Source organism: Triticum dicoccoides, chromosome 5A (assembly GCF_002162155.2).
Source record: "Triticum dicoccoides isolate Atlit2015 ecotype Zavitan chromosome 5A, WEW_v2.0, whole genome shotgun sequence".
Lineage (NCBI taxonomy): Eukaryota > Viridiplantae > Streptophyta > Magnoliopsida > Poales > Poaceae > Triticum > Triticum dicoccoides.
In genome coordinates this window covers 612,857,019-612,876,469 of record NC_041388.1, presented here as the reverse complement: position 1 = coordinate 612,876,469, position 19,451 = coordinate 612,857,019, and the positions used below count along the sequence as shown (strand labels likewise).

Below are 19,451 nucleotides of genomic sequence, written 5' to 3'. Positions count from 1 at the left end.
GATGGGAGGTTTCTTGCCCAAGGTGGTTCTGTTCCTCCTGAGTATTGCTCCTTTTAGGTTGTTATTAGCTATGTGTGATTTTGGTAAAAAAAAATTGGTTGTTTTTACGTGGCTGTGTGTTTTCAGGTTCGAGTGCTGATGAGGCGCGGCTGCGACGCCAGGCACGGCAAGATATCCGTCGTGGGAAGCGTCCTGTAGATTCATCGTCTGGTGGGTGATTTCTTTTTTGAACTCCTTTTCTATTGTTTTCAGAAAAATATTGCTGATTGATTGACTTTTGCAGTTGGAAGGAACGTTCGGCCTGTACTTGAAGAGCTGGTTGATCCTTGTTTTCTTGTTGTTAGAGCTGCATCTGACGTGGAAGTTTTGTGTCGTCCGTATTTTACTGTTGGTTGGTTGTCTGGTTCCTCGCGTGGACCGACTCCTTCTGGTATGTTTATTTATTTTGTACTCCTTACAACTGTTTATGTGCTTCGATGTGTTTGTCTGGTTAATATTTTTCCATGTTTACTTTGTGTAGTTCTTCCTACACCTGTTGTTAGTCGTGTTGATGCTGTTTGGAATCGTCGGAAGCGAAGGATTCTTTGAGATTATTACACCAGCAAAAAAAGAGGTGTGTGTTTCTTGATTTTGTTTGTTATGTTTACGGCTTTTAACTGCTTTGCTCCCGATCGGTTGAAGATCGAAAGTTTCTCTTGTCTTGTAGTTCCTGCTATGGAGCCGCCATTTGCTAAGGAAAATATATTACTTCTTAAAGGTAGTTCAGTTTTATATTCTGCTCTTTAGATTCTTTGTCTGTTTGTTTTCCCTTCTCCTTGCTGTTTTTGTTATTTTTGCCAGGCATTTCACGTGTTCGCTCTTATTATGGTGGTCCTGAGTATGTTTGCCCGGCGTGCCATGCTTCATTTTGGTTTCTGGAGGGCTGTAAGAGTTATGCTACTGGTGGTGGTCGCCTTCCAGTGTATACTGGCTGCTGCAAGGGAGGCAAGGTGTCGTTGCCTTCATTTCCCGATTGGCCATCTCCTCTTAAGGATTTGATTAAGTTTGATGGAGGTCCTGTCTCTAGCCGTTTCATGCGTTTGATTAGGCATTACAATTCTATGTTTTGCTTCACATCTCTTGGCGCTCGAGTTGATCAGAGTATTAATGTTGGCGGGGGTCCCTATGTCTTCAAGATGAATGGGGTGGTTTATCATCGTATTGGTCCTCTTCTTCCTTCCGGGGAATAGTGCGCCAAAGTATGCTCAGCTTTATATGGTGGACTCTGCTGATGAAGTGCAGTTGAGAATTAGTGCCTTTGATCGTCAAGGAGCTGAAACGCTTGATCCTGATCCAGGCATTGTGGCTTCTCTTATTGCTATGTTAAATAGGCATCATAAATTGGTGCATAAGTTTAGAATGGCTAGGGCAAATCTGTGTTCTCCTTCTGCTCCTAGGGTGGCTATACATTTTATGGGTGATGAAGGCGGTGGTCATGGTGACTGTTTTTCTGGTCCTGCTTCATGTGAGGTGGTTGCTCTTATAGTCGGCGATTACACGCCTGAATGTAAAAGATTTGATGTTATTGCTGAAACTCGCTCTGGTTTTCTTCGGCATATCTCTTCATTGAATTCGAGTATTATGCCCCTACAGTATCCTCTGTTATTTCCCTTTGGTGACAAAGGATTTCATCTTGGTATCAAGTATATTGCTATTGGTGGGCCTCATGGAGATGGGCATTGTAATATTGGTGGACGTTTACGTGGTCGTTCTTCTCGAGGGCAAGTATCTATGATGGAATACTATAATTATTACTTCCATTATAGACGGGGGGAGCCAAATCCTTATACCTGTTGCGGTCGTTTGAGCCAGTAGATAGGTGTGAATTCTTATTCTTGTGTGGAAGCTAATCGTTTGGACTTTCACTTTCAGCAACAAGATGATTTACGTTCTGAGACGTATCAAGGTATTACTGATGCTGTCGGACAGGGTGGATCAACTGGTGAGAATTTGGGGATTCAGTTTATATTACATTCGAGTTTTACGGGTGGCCCTCGGTACATGGTGCTTAATTACCATGATGGTATGGCTATTTGTCGCGAATATGGTGCTCCCGATCTTTTTGTCACTTTTACATGCAATCCAAAGTGGCAAGAAGTTGTTGATGCTCTCGCATATGAAGGTGGTCAGACTCACGTTGATCGTCCTGACATTGTTACGTCGTGTTTTCAATATAAAATTTGAAGAATTTTTAGAAGATGTAAAGGATGGATCAGCATTTGGAGCTATTCAAGCTTGTGAGTTATTATTTATTTTCCCTATTGTACCATTGTGGTCTCCTTCTTTGAATTTAATTATCATTATTTTGGTTATACGGTTTTCAGATTTGTATGTGGTGGAATTTCAAAAGAGAGGGCTTCCTCATACTCATACTCTTATCTGGCTTAAAGAGAGTACGAAGGATCCTTCGCCTGCTTTTATAGATAATCTGGTGTGTGCTGAGTTACCAGATCCAATGGTTGACCCTTTGGGATATACACTTGTGGATGAATCCATGGTTCACGGCCCATGTGGTATGTTGGATGACAAGTGCCCTTGTATGAAAGATGGCACTTGCTCAAAGCGATTTCCAAAGTCTTTTAACAGTGAGACAATGGTGGATGAGATGGGGTTTCCTGTATATCGTCGACGCCCCTCTGCTAATTTTGTTCTTAGAAAGAAGGGGACTCTTCGTTTGGATAATCAATGGGTTGTTCCCTACAATATGAAATTGCTCAAAAAGTTTGAGGCTCATATAAATGTTGAGTGGTGCAATAAGACAAACCTTCTTAAGTATTTGTTTAAGTATCTCACAAAAGGTCCTGATGTAGCACGATTCCGAATCCGTTCTGAAAATGAAAATAGAAGCGTGTATGCTGTCCGTAATCCAACTGGGAGGAATGAAATCGATGAATATGTTAAATGCAGGTTAATACATTGGTTTGTAAATTTGTTCTGCTTACTCTATGTGTATTCTGTTCATTTATCCTATTTATTCAGTTTTCTGTTGTTTGCTGTAGGTATTTATTTGCTTGCGAATCATTTTGGAGAATGTTTGGCTATGATATTCATGGTCGACAACCTTCTGTCGAGAGATTAGTGGTGCATATGCCTGCTATGAATCGAGTTATTTTTCATGAAACTGATGATTTGGAAAGAGTACTAAGTAATCCATCTGCTCATAAAACTATGTTAAGCGAATGGTTTGTAGCTAACCAGCAACATTTTAGTGCTCGGACATTAACTTATTTGGAATTCCCTTCTAAATGGTGTTGGGATGGCAAAGAGAAGATATGGTCAAAGCGGAAGCGACAGCAGAAATTTGGCAATAAGATTGGTCGTATCTACCATGTGCATCCAAGCACAGGGGAGTTATTTTTTCTTCGCATGTTGCTTATGATTGTTCCTGGTGCTACTTGCTTTGAAGATCTCAGAGTTTACGATGATGTTCTTTATGATACTTTCAAGGAGGCATGCCAAGCCAGAGGATTGGTAGGAGATGATAATGAGTGGTTTAGGTTGTTTGATGAAGCAATTGTTTGGGCTACTCCGTTTCAGCTGCGCCATCTATTTATGGCAGTATTGTTACATTGTGAAATATCTAATGGTCGTGCTCTTTTTGAGCGTTATTGGCCGAGTATGGCAGAGGATATTTCTTATTGTCTTTCAATGGCATTGGGCAACCGAAAATATGTTGTGCCGCCTGAGTTTCTCTATGAACAAGTTTTGCGTGAACTTGGTTCCCTTTTTGCTAAGAATGGATCGTGTTTGTCAGCGTTTAATTTGACAACGCGATCGATTTCAGTAGATTCCGACTGTCAAAATAGACTTGTGGCAGAAGAAATGAGGTATGATGCAATCAAATTAGCAATTGAGGCTAAGCTTACATATGAAAAATTAAATTGTGAACAGAGTGCCATATATGACGAGATTGTACATGCTGTTCATGTCGGGAAAGGTGGCCCTTTTTTTATATCGGGTTATGGTGGGACTGGTAAAACATTTCTTTGGAATTCTATCATTTCCAATTTACGATCAGAAAGAAGAATTGTTCTTGCTGTTGCTTCTTCGGGCGTTGCATCTTTACTCCTGCCTGGTGGTCGCACAAGTCATTCTAGGTTCAGGATACCTGTTGACATTACTGATCGCAGTCAGTGTAGCATTTCCAGAAATTCTCATTTGGCTGAATTGTGTCAGAAAGCTTGCTTGATTCTTTGGGATGAAGCTCCTATGACACACCGTTGGTGTTTCGAAGCCCTTGATCGGACTTTGAAAGATGTTCTTTCTGTTGAAAATAAGGAAAATGCTCTGCTACCTTTTGGTGGAAAGGTTGTCGTGCTTGGTGGTGATTTCAGACAGATATTACCAGTTATAGAGGGTGGCGCGAGGGATGATATCATTAATGCATCTTTGATTGTTTCTCCGTTGTGGCAACATATAAAAGTTTTGAAACTTCATTGCAATATGCGTCTTCGATGTCCTGGTTTATCTCATAATGAAAGAGCAGAGCTTTCTGATTTTTCTGAATGGGTACAGAGTATTGGAACTGGTTCTGTTCCTATGCACTGTAAAGGCGATGAATCTGTGCCGTCTTGGATTCAAATACCTGGTGATTTATTGCTCCAGCCTAAAGCAGACCATATGTCAGCTATTGTTGATTATGTCTATGATTCATTTTTCCTTAATTACAATAATGCAAAGTATTTATCTACCCGAGCTATTGTTTGCCCTACAAACACTGTGGTGGATGAAATCAATGATATTGTTTTCGGACGGCTTCCTGGTTTCCCGATGGATTTTCTAAGCTGTGACACTATTTCTAAGTCCACTGATCATAGTGATGATGCTCATCTGTTCTATTCGCCTGAGCTACTTAATTCAATTAAAATTAATAATTTCCCTCACCACAAGATTACCTTGAAGCTCGGAGTGCCTATTATGTTATTAAGGAATATCAATCAATCTCTTGGTTTATGCAATGGGACACGCTTGATTGTCACTCGCCTTGGTCACAGAGTTATAGAAGGTGAAATCATTACTGGTTCACATAAAGGGGAACGAGTTTGTATTCCGCGTATTGTGCTTAATTCTTCTGGGTGTAAATGGCCTTTCACATTGCGTCGTTGCCAGCTTCCAATTCGGTTGTGTTATGCGATGACAATAAATAAAAGTCAAGAGCAAACTTTATCAAAGATTTGTGTGTATTTGAGGAATCCGGTTTTTTCACATGGACAATTGTATGTAGCTGTCTCGCGTGTTATGTCTCGGAAGGGCCTAAAATTCTTAATTGAAGATGAGAACAGAGAACATTCGGCAATCACAAGGAATGTAGTCTATGAAGAAATCGTTCGTCGTTTATAGTTCCGTTTTTACATGGTTAGTTCTTTCAGATTTGGTGTTGACTACAAATTTATGCTAGATTTATTATAGTTTTTTGGATTTTTTTGGGTTAAGACTGATATATGGAGAGGTGTTAATCTTCTAGCTGCATGGTTACATACTGCATTTCCTACCTACTGATAAATTAACATGTACACTTTTTTATTGACAAATTTACATTTTATAGTTCCTGTTTAGTGCAAGAGGCGATTGCTGATGCCATCTTGGAGGATAACGCTCAACGGTTAGAGATGTCCAAGCGAATGGACGGGGAAGCGGTAGGTGAGCAGGCAAAGATGGAATAGGGTGTTAACAATCTGAGGCTTGCCGAAATTAAAATCGATGATGGAACGGGATTGCTTAGATGTTATCGTTGCATTGAGGAGATCAGGTCGTATTTCGTAGTTTCCCATGTGTAAAATTATCTGTCTTTGTACTTCTATGTCATGTATGTTGGCTGTGGTGTACTAACTAAGGTCATGTGTGTTTCCTCTTTTTTTTAATAATGTGTTTATTTATTATCTGCGCAGTTTGATTTCATTTTATTTTTCCTGTTGTTAGAAAAAAACATGTGCAGCCTTTAGCCATGTACAACTTGTGAAACACCAAGTCCTAATTTTCCATCCAATAAAGTCTATAATCGCCGGGGAAAACAACAACAGATATATATTGCAGATTACCTTTAACATGTGGCAAGGTAAACAAGCACAGATAAGAGAAGCCATGAAACCGGCAAGGTGCGGGCACCTACAGAAGGAATAAAAAGAAAAAGAAATGAATGATAGAAATATGATATCTCCTTGGTAGCTCGGGTAGAACACTACCAAGCATATCTCCCTCCAATGGTGAAATGCGAAAAAAATGAAAGAGGGCAATATGATATCTTGTAGGTAGCTTAAGTAGAGAGCCACCGCTCGGGCACCACTGCCTTGAAGAGCCACCGCTCGGGCAGCAGCGTCATGGCGATCATCTAGGATCATTGCACACAGAAGCATCGAGAAGCCAAGCAATGCTGCTAGCATCCCAGACATGAGAATTATGATCAACTCTGAGATCACACTCTCCATTGGGGGCTTCCTCTCAGTTTTTTGCCACTGGAGGAAGAAAGGAAGGTCAAAATTAGGGAGAAGGAATGGGGCACCTTGTGGAGATAGAGAAAAAGAAGAGAGCCCAGGGTTATTTTTATAGCTCAAACCCGGTGTACGATGGGCGAAGTTCACCAGCATTGCTCGCCGCTCGATTGCCGATGTTCAGGAGGCGAATCTGCGAGCAGTGCCCAAAAGGCGCTGGTCCGTGAGGTGAGTGCTCGCTGCACTGGTAGCGAGCACGCCCGACACTACTACGGTACTGCCTAGATGCCCTACGCGCTGCACGCCACAAGTGGGAGACGTGCGGGAAAGGGCGCGAGTGAGAAGTAGATAAGGCCCGGTGAAGAAGTTCATCATCCCTTGCAATGCAAAACTTACTTACAGTCAAAATTAAAAAGACCTGTGTCTGACCCGTTTTTTTTTCTGAACTTTATTATGTGGGATTGCTATAGGTGTTTATTCTAAGCTTTAATACTTATTTGTAAATATTTTGCCAAATAGATTAAGAAGACTTGTGCCTAGGCCCTTTCTTTTTTGAAATTTATTATGTGTGATTGCTATAGTTGTTTGTACTAAGCTTTCATACTTATTTGTAATTATTTTGTCAAATCACGACCATAGATATTATATCGTGGTAAATTTCAAATTGCTTTTGTGATAAAAGTTTTTTTCAGAACAAACATCTTAAAACATATTTAAATCAGATCCACTTAAATGCTAGAAAAAAAGAAGCGACTGAATACATGTCTACTTGGATTAACCGGTGACATTGCTTTAAAGATGCATTTGTATATTCATATCCTTAAATATCTTAGTATGGATTTGTAGAGTCTATGGCATAGAAAGTATCTTGATAGTGGTGTCTTTATGATTATATGTGCACAACTAGAAAGATGTAGAGTGCACAAGATATTTACGAGGAACTTGCTATGATGCTATCTAGCAGTTGGCGAGTGCGGTGTTTTGGTGCCCAGACTCATCCGCACCTAATCAGAAAAAAATAAAACGATACTAGGAAAATTTAAAGAAACATTTTTTGTGCGGTGCACAATTTGATGCGTGAGGTCGCTTCAATTTTTAGATCATTTGAACATCTGAACGGCTCTCATGAAAAGAGCAAATCGGGTCAGAACGGTGCGTAGTAATAGGGTTTTCGATGCTCGGTCGTCCGTGTTCATGAGGCGAATCTGGAAGCAGTGTCGAAAAGTCGTCGGCCCGTCAGATGAGTGTTCGCTGCACCAGCACGCCTTGCACTATCACGGTACTGCTCTAGATGCTCTACCTGTTAAACGCGATGAGTGGAGGACCTGCGGGAAAGTGCGTGAGAGAGAAGTAGATGGGGGTTGGTGAACTAGAGCCCTGTGTTCAGAGTGCTAATGGCTGCCTGCAATACGTAATTTATTTACAGATAGAATTAATAAAACCTGTGCTTGACCCAATTCTTTTTTGAACTTTAATATGCGTAATTGCTATAGGTATATATCTTTCTGATTTATGAGTTGATCATCAGAGGGGCCGGTGCATAGCAATACATTTTCCGGTGCTCCATCATAGGTGTTCAAGAGACGAACCTGCGAGAAATGCAGTGAAGACGCCTTGCACTATAGTGGTACTGCCTTAGATGCTCTACGCGCTAGACGCCATGAATGGGGGGGATGCCGAGAGCGTGCCAGAGAAGAGAGATCGAACACGAGAAAGAAGAAGCGACTGGCAATAAGTCTTGGGTCCACCCTATCAACCCAAGGGAGAACTGTTCAGTTGAGTGTACCATCCAAAGATTTGGAATTTAAGTTTTTCGCTCTTATTACATTTTTCGAGGATATATAGCAACTATTCAGTTGCCTTAGCCCACAGGCGTGGATGCTAACTAATTTTGTTTTCGAAAAGAAAGTGACTCTTTATTTAAATAATTAATAGGTTGTCCTCTAAAATGTATGATTGGTATTCTTGGTGTCCTCTTTATTTAAATAATTAAGGTTGGTTGTTTTTAAGTGCCTTAGCTGAATAAAATGGTATTTTTGGTATTGTGTTGCTTCATTGTCTATGCAGGTCGATGCTGTGTTAATTCATTGTCTTTGTAGGTTTTTTTTGTTAAATTTTTTAATTGAGGATAAGTACAGAGTACATATGGTCATTATAAGGAATGTAATGTATGAAGAAAATGTTCATTGTTTGTACTTTCGTATTCAAATTTAGAGAGATTTGCTCTATTTTAATTTCCTTCTACGTATTGAATTATATTCTTGATTTACTATGAAATTTTTCGTTCATAGTAAATAGTTGAAGTTAGGCTGGATCAAAAAATAATATGTGTGTGCTTGCAACCTGTTTTGTTTTTGCTTCCAGACCATATGGTTGAGTTTCTCCTTTTTTTAAAGCATTTTCTGTTTACTATAGTTTACAGATTCAACCAGTATCTAACTTCAGCCGTCCGTTCTGATACGGCCCATAAGGTCCAGCTTTTGTTGGCCCATGTAAACCATGCATGCATTCGAATTATAGACTATGTGGTGATTTCTGATCCTCAAAAAAGAAAAATGTGGTGATTTCTTTTTAGCAATTTATATGATTACACTGGCTTACACTATTTAGCTTAGCAATTGTGTACGTCTGCCAATATATAGCAAACTTGCATTTATTTATAACACATACACAAGGTTACAATTCTAAAAAGTAGAATTAAAAATATATAGTTTTTTTATTTCCTCACGACAGCGACAACTTAAACATTACATAACCAAACCACGCGTCGCCTGTACGTATCTGGTCATGTCCAGCCCACGCGCAAGAATGCTTTCACTCACCTCGCCAGGCCAAACCTGCCTACCTTGCCTTGCCCAGGTTGAACACTGATGTACTTGTGCCTACCTGACCAATTAATTCACTGTAACACAACTGTAGCTACTTGACCAGTTAGTACACTGTAGCGCTGCTGTAGCTGTCCCTCTCTGCGTCACTGTAGCTGACATGTAGCTGGGATTCTATGGCAAACAGTTGGCCTACCCCCTCTATCATGTCTTCTGGAGATTAAAATACGCATGCATGTTCATCCGTGAAAAGGAGGAAGCGGCGTTGCTTGTGGGGCCAGTAATGGCGGAAGCTGACAGTGAAGCAGCACTGTATTGACAAATAGAAGATGTGTATGATTATGCATGTAGTTAAAATATTTCTGGACCACCGACGACCGGAAGCACGTCTCTGATTACTAGCCAAGTGTTCTACATGCGAGCGGTCTACCATGGCAATGGCACGCACGGGACATTTTACAGCTACTGCATGCAAGTGATCTACCATGGGGACGATACGCACGAGATGTTTTACCGCTGCTGCATGCAAACAATCTACCATGAGACGCCACGCATACAGGTGACAGTAGTTCTATAGTACATACGGCCAGTTGCTATATAAAGAAGCTGATCCATGCTATGGGTTCACACGCTCCAAAACCATTACAACCTGTATGAATAAACTATGGTGCCCTGAGACACTTTGCCACCCCTCTGACCATCGGTAGGCATGCTTTCGGAGGGATAGATTACTAAATCTTTTTGTTCTTCGGTCATCTTGCTTTGTAACTTACTGATGCCTTATGGTTTCTTTTATTTGTCATTTCTTTTCAGGCATTTTTCTTGTGATGGACGACGAGTTTTCTTCCACTAACGATGTGGGCTTCCATCGCCCAAACGTTGAAAAATGTTTCATGGGAGCGATCCAGCTCGCAACCCGTAGTTGCGTGCCTCTCCATCGTAATTATATAATTACCCCATTTTCTCCATCTAATGCTCTTCCGTCTCAGCATGTAGTTGCTGCTCTCGTCGCTAAGTTCACCGAGCACTACAAATTGTACTTCTATGACATCACCGACAATAGGATTGTCATGACCTGCACCCACCACACCACTGGAAACCGTGTCTACAATTTCTCTAGGAGACATTCCACCATTATTATCCAAGGTGTCCGCTATAGATTTGTTGTAGATGATGCACTACTCCATCTAGGAAGAATCTCTACCAATCAGTACATTACTATCTCAATGGAAAATCTGCCACTTCATTTGTGGAAGAGCATCATAGTAGAGCAAATCCTCAGTCCATATTGCTCCTTAGATTATGTCACACAGGACTCACGCTTAATAGAATATCCATCCACTTTTACATGCTACGCTTGGGCCATTCGATCCATCGCGGTGCCTCCAACCATACAAGTGAACGTGTCCGACGAGGATGCGTACACCGCAGACCAAGAAATGGCCTTCTTTAGCGCGTACAATGTAAATCTGTTTATCAGCGAGCACAGAATCGAGCCCCACCCAGCCAGACTGCCTTACTGCCCAACTGTGCCCATAACCAGTTCTGGAAGCAAACCAATCCAATGCTTTATTTCCCAGAAGTTTATCGATCCCGCCCAGATCCAGAGTTTGTCTAGCATGGTCATTTTTTCACCGCATGCTAAAACCTATTTCTCATCCTTTGAAACTTTGAAGACTTATCTGAATGATGTAAAATACATCAAAATTAAAGCCAGAAAGCTTACGGCGTCAAATTTCTTGCTATCAACCTCCATTCCTCTTACGGGTCGCTCACTCTATCACACTGTACGTACCATATTTCAAGCTGAGATCCATGCCGGTGAGGTTGACATCCAGCCATGGACACCAGCATTTGGATCATTTGGGTTTCCAATCAATCGCACAGTGGAGCTCAGGATCCATGACATGCCATGCAGTTTTTACACGGCTCCAATAATCGAGTACCTTCTTAGCCCATATTGCATGGTGAAGCAGCACAAGACTATCATTGATGATCCACTGGAGGACCACGGGAAGAACATCGTTTCATCCTACGATTGCACTGCTTGGTGTGAAGATGCCAGGTTCATCCCACGCCAAATCAAGATGAGACAAGTGCCAGTCGAGCTACTAGACATGACTCAACCTTTTATGGTGCCGTACATGCAATTCAGGAAGATGGAAGCGTCCATCAAGGCATGGATCAACTGAACAAGTAGCTGTCATCAGAAAATATGCAAGTTGGGACTTTGTAAAAATATGTACCGCGTGTTTCTCTTTTTTTTAACCTCTTTTACCAGCAGTATCTAGATGTGCTGTAAAATCTGCCATCTATATTGTGAATTACTCATGTACAAGTTGGGACTCTGTAAAAATAGGTGGTCCGTGTTTTTCTCTTTTTTAACCTTTTTTAGCAGTAAGTAACTAGATGTGTTGTAAAATCTGGCCACCTATATTGTGAATTACTCCTTGGTTTCTCCTAGCACCGTAATCGAAGTTTATTATGCGGACTGGCAACTGCATGCATCACTTGGCAACCAAACCAAGAAGCGGAAAAATGGCATGAAAAATAATAACAAAGTACATAAATTACAAAGATAACACTCATTAATTAGGCAAGATAAGATAGCATACAACCATACATCATACAACTGCCAATTTTTTTGAAAAAGGAAAAAAAAAGCTGCTGCTATTTAACAACTTTGCTAGAACATGATCTAGGCCTTTCCATTATCACCAGGGCCACTGCCATCAACTTTTCCACGCCAAGTGTCGAACACATGGATTCGAGATAGATCCACGCCTTCGTCTGGAAGATATTTAGATGGCAATTCAGACATCAAGGGACCACGGTCCAAGACCTCTTTCACATGAATAATCACAGGGAAAACCATCATTTTCCTACTGGTAGGCGATGATGGACGTCGTGGCGATTCTCCTTCATCGTCAGAATCTGGCTTCCAAGGCGGCAGAGGTGGTGTCGGCACCTCTACTTCTACTGATTTAGGTACCTTGTTAGGATTGGCAAGCCATGCAGCTACTTCAATTACCCACCGATCTTCGGACGGCAATATCTCAATGAGCTCGCCTCTCAGACCTGCAACAATCAACCTCATTGCTTCCGGTTCCCAGGCAGTTTCTGGTAGACCTTCAAAACTAAGGTTTGTCCGTTACTCAAGCTGGCCATATGAACACCGGGCACCATAATTCCAGCGGCAGAAAAAGATGTAGGCAGAGCCACACAACAGTTCCTGTGATAGAAGTAAAACCTCCGTGTAGAAATCATCAGAGGAAAACTTCATAAAAAAATGATAAGGTGGACAGGCTCGCTCAATTCTCACTGTACCTTGCACCCTTCCGCATCGCTCTTTGATGACACGCAGCACGTCTTCGGGCGTAACAGGGGAGTGACCGCCATGGACCGTAGCAAAAAGCACGTAGCCGCGGAACTGCCTCTCTAGCTCCTCCATCCTTGTAGTCCGAGGGAGAAAAATACGGTCGTTCTCCGGCCGCAACTCAGGCTCGCCGCGGTGCCAGGTTTCCTCTCGAAACCAATTATTGATTCGTCTCTTGCGAACGATATCATCGATCCGGGCTCTTCCCTCACTCATGGCACTCAGAAGCTAGCTGTATGAGAAGGTCTAACGAAAGCAAAGCTTGCCAAACACAAGCTGGCCTATTCTCAATAAATAGGCGAAAGGACATGGCTTAATTGGATGGTTACAAATGCACCTACCTCTCCACAATCATCAGCGTATGTGATTAACTCACCGCACACGTCACTTTGTGCCTATACACGTGCTCACATTCTCCATAGCCACCACTGCATGGTTCATGCATATAATATAATAATATGACTCCCATCAACTCAACTCTCCACTCCTGGATGCCCATCCACACACCCTGCAGCTCTTTAGATTATTCACGCCAGCTCATGCGACAACACACCTCTCTTCACATCGCCACGTCCAGTGCACGCGTCATCACATGTAATCCATGCGTCCCTGCGCACCTCGCCACGTCTTGCCCACGTGCCAGTGCCTCCTCACCTCATTTCCACGTTTAGCCTACGCGTCGGTGTGGCCCTGCTCACCTCGCCACGTCTAGCCCAGGTGTCCATGATTTGCCGAGCTATAAAACAGCCAGACCGCATGTCCCATCAACCAGCAATACGCGACTGTTCGCGGTCATGCAAGACCAGAACCAACCAAGCGTCCCAAAAAAATCTCTTACCACAGAAGCATTATTCCCAGGCGGTAGATTTCCAGACCGCGTCCCTTGAAGCACGAACTAACCAAACCAAGTAAGTACAGGTAAACAGTAAACTGCAGGTGTATCATAACTGTTCTAATTTGCACTATTTTCTTTGTAGGCTACAAGTGTGGAGTGCTCCAGATGCAGGATCCGAAATAGCCTGTGAAAATCTGAACGATATATGCTAGGACCATATGGCGAACGCATATTCGTAAAAGATGACCAATACCCACCCGGCTTCACGCTAGAAAATCGATTGCAAATGCTGAAATGCATGCAAGGACAAGAAGGCCGTTTGATTATCAAACTCATTTCCAAGAATAAATAAATGCATTCCTTCTAACTCTGCGTGTGCCTAATTTTCGTTAAGTAAAAGTATCTGTTATGCACAACCACTATCTGATAAAGTCTTACAATACCTATTATTTTCTAACTCAAAATAGGAAAAATGCCGAATGGTCTCTCCAAAAATACAGCCAGTAAATGTTTGTACGTTTAATTTAGCATGGGTATTTCGGAGTGCACGCGTCCTTGTGTGGGGCATGCATGCAAGCACTATTCTATGGATGGACACCTCCCTCTCTAGAAGGCCCACTTTTTTTATATATATTTAGGTAACGCTTGCCTATTTTGTAAGCCGACACGTAGCAAGTACGTGTCTCTTTGATGGGGCATCCTGTTAATCTCTCCTACTGCTTAAACACTATAAATAGGGGAGGTTCCCTTCTTCTGCAATCGGTTCCTATAGTTACTAAACCATCAAAGCATGCTCCACGGTCTCTGAGCACACACCAAGATGGACTTGCCTCTCCTGAAAGATATCAACAAGCAATCATTTAGATGGAAAGTTATGGCCAGGATCGCAAGAGTCTGGGAGCTCAAAAGAAAAGACACAGGAACTACCTATGAGGTGGACTTCCTGCTGCTTGATCGACAGGTTGCTTTCATCCGACTCATCTTTACCTACTTACTGTAAATATGAACACTAAACCTTTGCAGTTTTTGCTTCACAAATGCAGGGTGGCACAATGGAAGGTTTGATTCCAGAGAAGAGAATGGCCCAATTTACGAAGCACATCACCGAGGGAACAATTTATACAATTGAGGACTTCAATCTATATGATGCCAAGAGCAAGTTTAGATCTTCAGATCACCCCCTCAGGGTATGTTTCACATTTCGCACTAAGCTTAAAAAAGTGGAGCCTCAACCCGTGAATTTCCCAATATTTGCCCACAACGCCAGGCCATTCTCTGTTCTGGAAGCACGTGCTGATCAGAACTTCATCTTATCAGGTGACAAATAAGATTTACATAACATTTTGTCATGCCTCCCCGTCAAATTCCATAGCCTAATATAGATCACAACTACAAAACAGATGTTATTGGAGTAATCGTGCAAGTCACATAACTCTTGCCAGGCTCCAGCGCAAACCCTGATGAGCGCTGTCAGATCTACATCACTGATGGAAAGTAGGCAAACACTATCGATCCCTGCCAGTGCACCAATCATAATCTGTTTCGTCAATAATTTTTGCTCTTCTTATTGTCTGAAGCCAGCGGGCTGTGGTGACACTTTGGGGGACACACGCCACTACTTTCAACGCCGCGGGCCTTGTGGAGAGCTCTGCCACGCAGCATATCGTTCCTCTTTTTGTAGGTGTTACAGTGAGTCACTATTCAGGTCAGCCAATGTAATGACGAGTTTTCGCCTATTCTTCCTTCCATCAACTTTGATAACATGGTACAGATCGATTTACGCAGGTTTACTCGCTTTCAAATCGACATCAGTGACCAAATTATATGTCAACATCCCAATACCAGAAATGGAGACCGTCAGACACAAGTAAACAACTCAACATTTAATTTTCTTAATGCAGCTGTATCATGTATCAGTTTCTGCCTAACATGCATAAACATACAGCGTGACAGGTATTCCATCCCAGATTGAATGGTTTGGTAACCATCGACCAAGAAAAGAGCCGGTAGATGCAAGAATAGCAGAAATTGCTGAGCTTGAACCCAACCACATCATGGTAAGAAAATGCATCTGCTACTCCTTTACATCATTACACAAATTTGCTCATCCACGGAACAATTTTACCTCCGTCTACGTAGGACGAACGCTACAGATTTTCAATTCTTGTCACTGAAGTTATCCTATCAAGTGACTGGTGGTACAAAAGTTGCAAAGACTGTCGAAAGAAAGTTCAAATGGAAGGCGACACGTATAAATGCTCACGTTGCATCACCACTGTTCCTATGCCGAGGTATACCATTCAACTTTCACAGTTGGTAGTTACTCATTAATAATCCCTCCCTAAACTGCCAGAACATGCAGATACAAAATATCACTGAATGCCATCGATGCGGACGCAAAAAGGCACGAAGACTCGCCATTTGCTCGGTTCATATTTTGGGGCCAGCAGGGAGAAATCCTCACAGGAAAGCAAGTACTGATTTTAGTAGCAGAAGCCAACAGCAGGGCGGAGTATACGCCACCCGAACTGACCGGTTTGGTTGGCAAAAAATTTACTGTCATTGCAACACCTACTAGAGACTCCCTCGACGGAGAGCATATGTTCTACCAGGTAGAAAGTACCGAACCATTGTTCGAGCCAGCAAACCCAGAGAACGCTCAACCACCGACCGAAGAAACACAGGGTGAAAATGAATCACAAGACAACACGCTTGAGGCCACACCCCCGCCTTCTCCTTCTGCTGCAAAGGTATTTTTTGTGAAAACAAATTTTCACCCTTCTACATATATAGTAACCAGCTGACAAATTATTCTTGACAGGAAGAAGAAAACGACTCAACAGGCAAGAGAAGGAAACGCAACGACCACCTTTCCAATAAAAACAAAAGAGGGTGCGCACAGCTTCTCTCTCTTTACAGAAACGTACAGAGTTATCCATATGGAATTTCAAGGCTAACTAAATTTTAATATCCGATCTTTTCAGAACAAAGAAAGACCTATTCGGTCAGCAGCCAGCCCACGCTGGCACCGAGTACACCGACCAGAACTAGGCACCCTGTATGGCGTAAAGCACGCGAAGAGAAGGACTAATCAACAAGACAAGGAACGGATGCATGCGAGCTTAAAAAAAAAATTCAGCACCCTTTAGCTTTTCCCCTCGCGTGCAGAATAAAAAAACTTTAGACTCCTCCTGCTTTTCCTGCTCTTGTGTAAAATAAGAAGGCTCTCCATGCCTTCGGTCCTGTAGCATGGAATGCGTTTAAACTGCCTTAGATTCTGTAGCATGCAATGCGCCTAGCCTGCCATGGGTCCTGTATCATACAGTGTGTTTAGACCATGTAACGTGAATAAAAATCAAGTAGCCAATGGAAGCTTTATCTCTCTTATCAAACCTCAAAGTCACATCGACTGACGCGCACTTGTACTATTTTACGTAACCAACCCGCTCAACATAGCAACAAGGGTCTGCATGCAATAAGCAAAATAATGCCCCAGCTTCAGTAACTTTGTTTAAACCGCATGCACTCGTGGTGTGGCTATGAAGACACACGTCAGCAACAGACTCACACGTGTTCACACGTACACTCATACAAGATTTTACTGTACATCCATCTCCGCTATAAAAAGGCTTCTTTCCCCCTCAGCAACTCTCACCGTGGCAACGTCCAGATGGAGCCCAATAAGGATGCCAAGCCTCTGTCCCCAAAGCCACTCTCTCCACCAGAACCATTCGTGCCCGACTACCTCGACTACCCCGATAGCTCACCTATCTCTCCCTCCTTTCCAGCCAAAAGGAAGCCCTCACCACTGATCCACCAACTTGAATCATCCGACGATGAGGAAGCCAACCCACAGACCAAGCTCAATGAAGCCTATGAAGACAAAGCCTTTCAGCAGGAAAAAGACGATGACCTCTCTTGGCTAGAAGAAATAGATCAGTTGAGAGGCCAAAGTTACCCACCAGCAAGAAAGTTCAAGGCAGGAGAGCTTCAACCACGTATGAAGAAAAGCAAGACCATCAACAAGGTGGCAAAGAAAGGTACAAGTGCCGAAGAAGCAATCGAGATCTCATCTTCCGACGACGACTACACCGACGGAAAGGAGTGAGCAACTAGCTCATCAACTAAACCAAGCGGTCCTTTGTGCACTATAAATAAAGCGCAAGGACATCTCAAGAACTAGCTCTCTTCATGACGACGATCAACTAAAGATCGACTCCGTGCACCATCTGTAGTCAGTAGCTATGTAATCCCGTCGTAGTTGTACCCCTCCTTGTACTATCCATGCATGTACTTCGCATCTTATGATCTGTCAAGAAAAGCACATGCGTCCCTCCTTTTGTTGTTATATACCTACATTTCTTCTTTTATGTTTTTATGGACAAAACACAGCAGCCAACGACGACACGCCGACGCGCTGGGACGTAGATGCCAAACACGCGTACACAACCTGGCCGCTCATAAATGACAGCTGGCCATGCGCATGCAGAACAAACAAAAGACCACCAGAACAAATAATTCCACTGCCCACCGAAAAAGCACAAATGTTTACCGGAAAGCTAAGATACACAGGCAAAAACCCTCCGGAGACAAGAGTAGAAATCTCGCATGGTTTCTCTTAAACGAAGTCCTCGGGCCAGATTACATCAAAGTCAAACCAGAAGCAGGCATGGAAGAAGTCGACTAGCATCTACACTCCAATAACAAACGACTACATAGTTAAAACATCACTGCGTTTCTTGTTCTCTAGGCAGCCAACATTAGCATGCATGCACGCGTACATGGTCGTGCATGCAGACATGTCAGAGATAGATAGATAGATAGATAGATAGATGATGGATTATAATGTGAGTCCTCAAGAGTCAACGCTCAAGAGCAGCCAAGCCTAAGCTCAAGATCCAAACCTCCTCCTCCTCCTTCGACCCCCAGCTCCAGGTCCACCACCAACGCAGCCTTCGCCGCCTTCGCGCCCGCCGCGGTAGAGAAGGAGCTGTAGACGGGCGGGGTCGCCCAGGATGTGCCGCCATAGTCGCCATCGGGGCAACGCGGCGGCGAGAAGTTGAGGTTGGGCACCCAGTCCCTATGGACAGCAGTTGGAGCTAGAGCCGCGGGGTAGGCGGAGCAGTAGTAGCGGCGGATCTTGGCCCTCTCCCAGCGGTGCACATTCATGTGACCCCCGAGCGCCTGCGCCGACCGGAACTCCCTCTTGCAGTAGCCGCATGTGTACGAAGCCGACAGCGACCTCTGCGCCGGCCACGACACGCCGCCGCCGTCGGAGGCTTAGCTCCATGCCGCGGCCGGCCTCAGCAGTAGCACCTGCCGGTGATGGTCGAGGTGGCCGCGGTCTCGTCCTCTCGCGCTGCCCCTGCTCTCCATCAAAGCTAGCTAGCTACTGGCTCCGTTTGTTTGCGGTGTATGTGTGGAACTAGAGTGGCTACTAGCCACTGGCCAGTATATATGCTCCTCTCCTGCAGTGGCCACTATGTACACTGTACTTGTTTGTTTTTCCTCCTCGGACTCAGCACATGTAACAGTGGCTAGCTTGCCACAGTCACTCACATATTTGAATAAATGAGTGAAGATGTGGAGGATGGATGGATGGACAGAGGGAAGTGACCAAGTGCACGCGGGGTCAAAGGAGTGCTCCTCTGGCCCACGGGGAAACACAACCTCAGATGTATCTGTTTCGTGGACTTCCAGCACCAACAAAAGAGGCAACAAAAGAGAAAGTTGCCGAAGCTGCTGTCTACCAGCTTTGCAATCATCACAACATAGCCATTAATGACCACAACTACCTACAATGCTCTCGAGACAATGTACAGGAGCTGTTCAGCCGCACAGGAATGGAACAAAATCAAAGAAGAGGATGGACTACTTTGTCCTAAACAAATATTTCAAACAAACTTACCAAAAATTACAAAATAACTAAATAGCTAATTAGTCCAAGT

At 43.2% G+C, this 19,451-nt stretch overlaps 1 protein-coding gene and 1 pseudogene across 1 annotated transcript; one reads left to right on the top strand and one right to left on the bottom strand.

Moving 5' to 3' along the window:
- The first annotated feature begins 15,522 nt into the window (after positions 1-15,522).
- On the top strand, positions 15,523-16,554 carry LOC119300150. Its single transcript, XM_037577203.1, has 5 exons — positions 15,523-15,560; positions 15,643-15,794; positions 15,866-16,253; positions 16,325-16,395; positions 16,488-16,554. The coding sequence occupies exons 1-5, from the start codon at positions 15,558-15,560 to the stop codon at positions 16,552-16,554; spliced, it is 681 nt and encodes a 226-aa protein (XP_037433100.1). The 5' UTR covers positions 15,523-15,557.
- A 1,687-nt stretch (positions 16,555-18,241) lies between these two features.
- On the bottom strand, positions 18,242-18,879 carry LOC119298640 (annotated as a pseudogene).
- Positions 18,880-19,451: the final 572 nt, after the last annotated feature.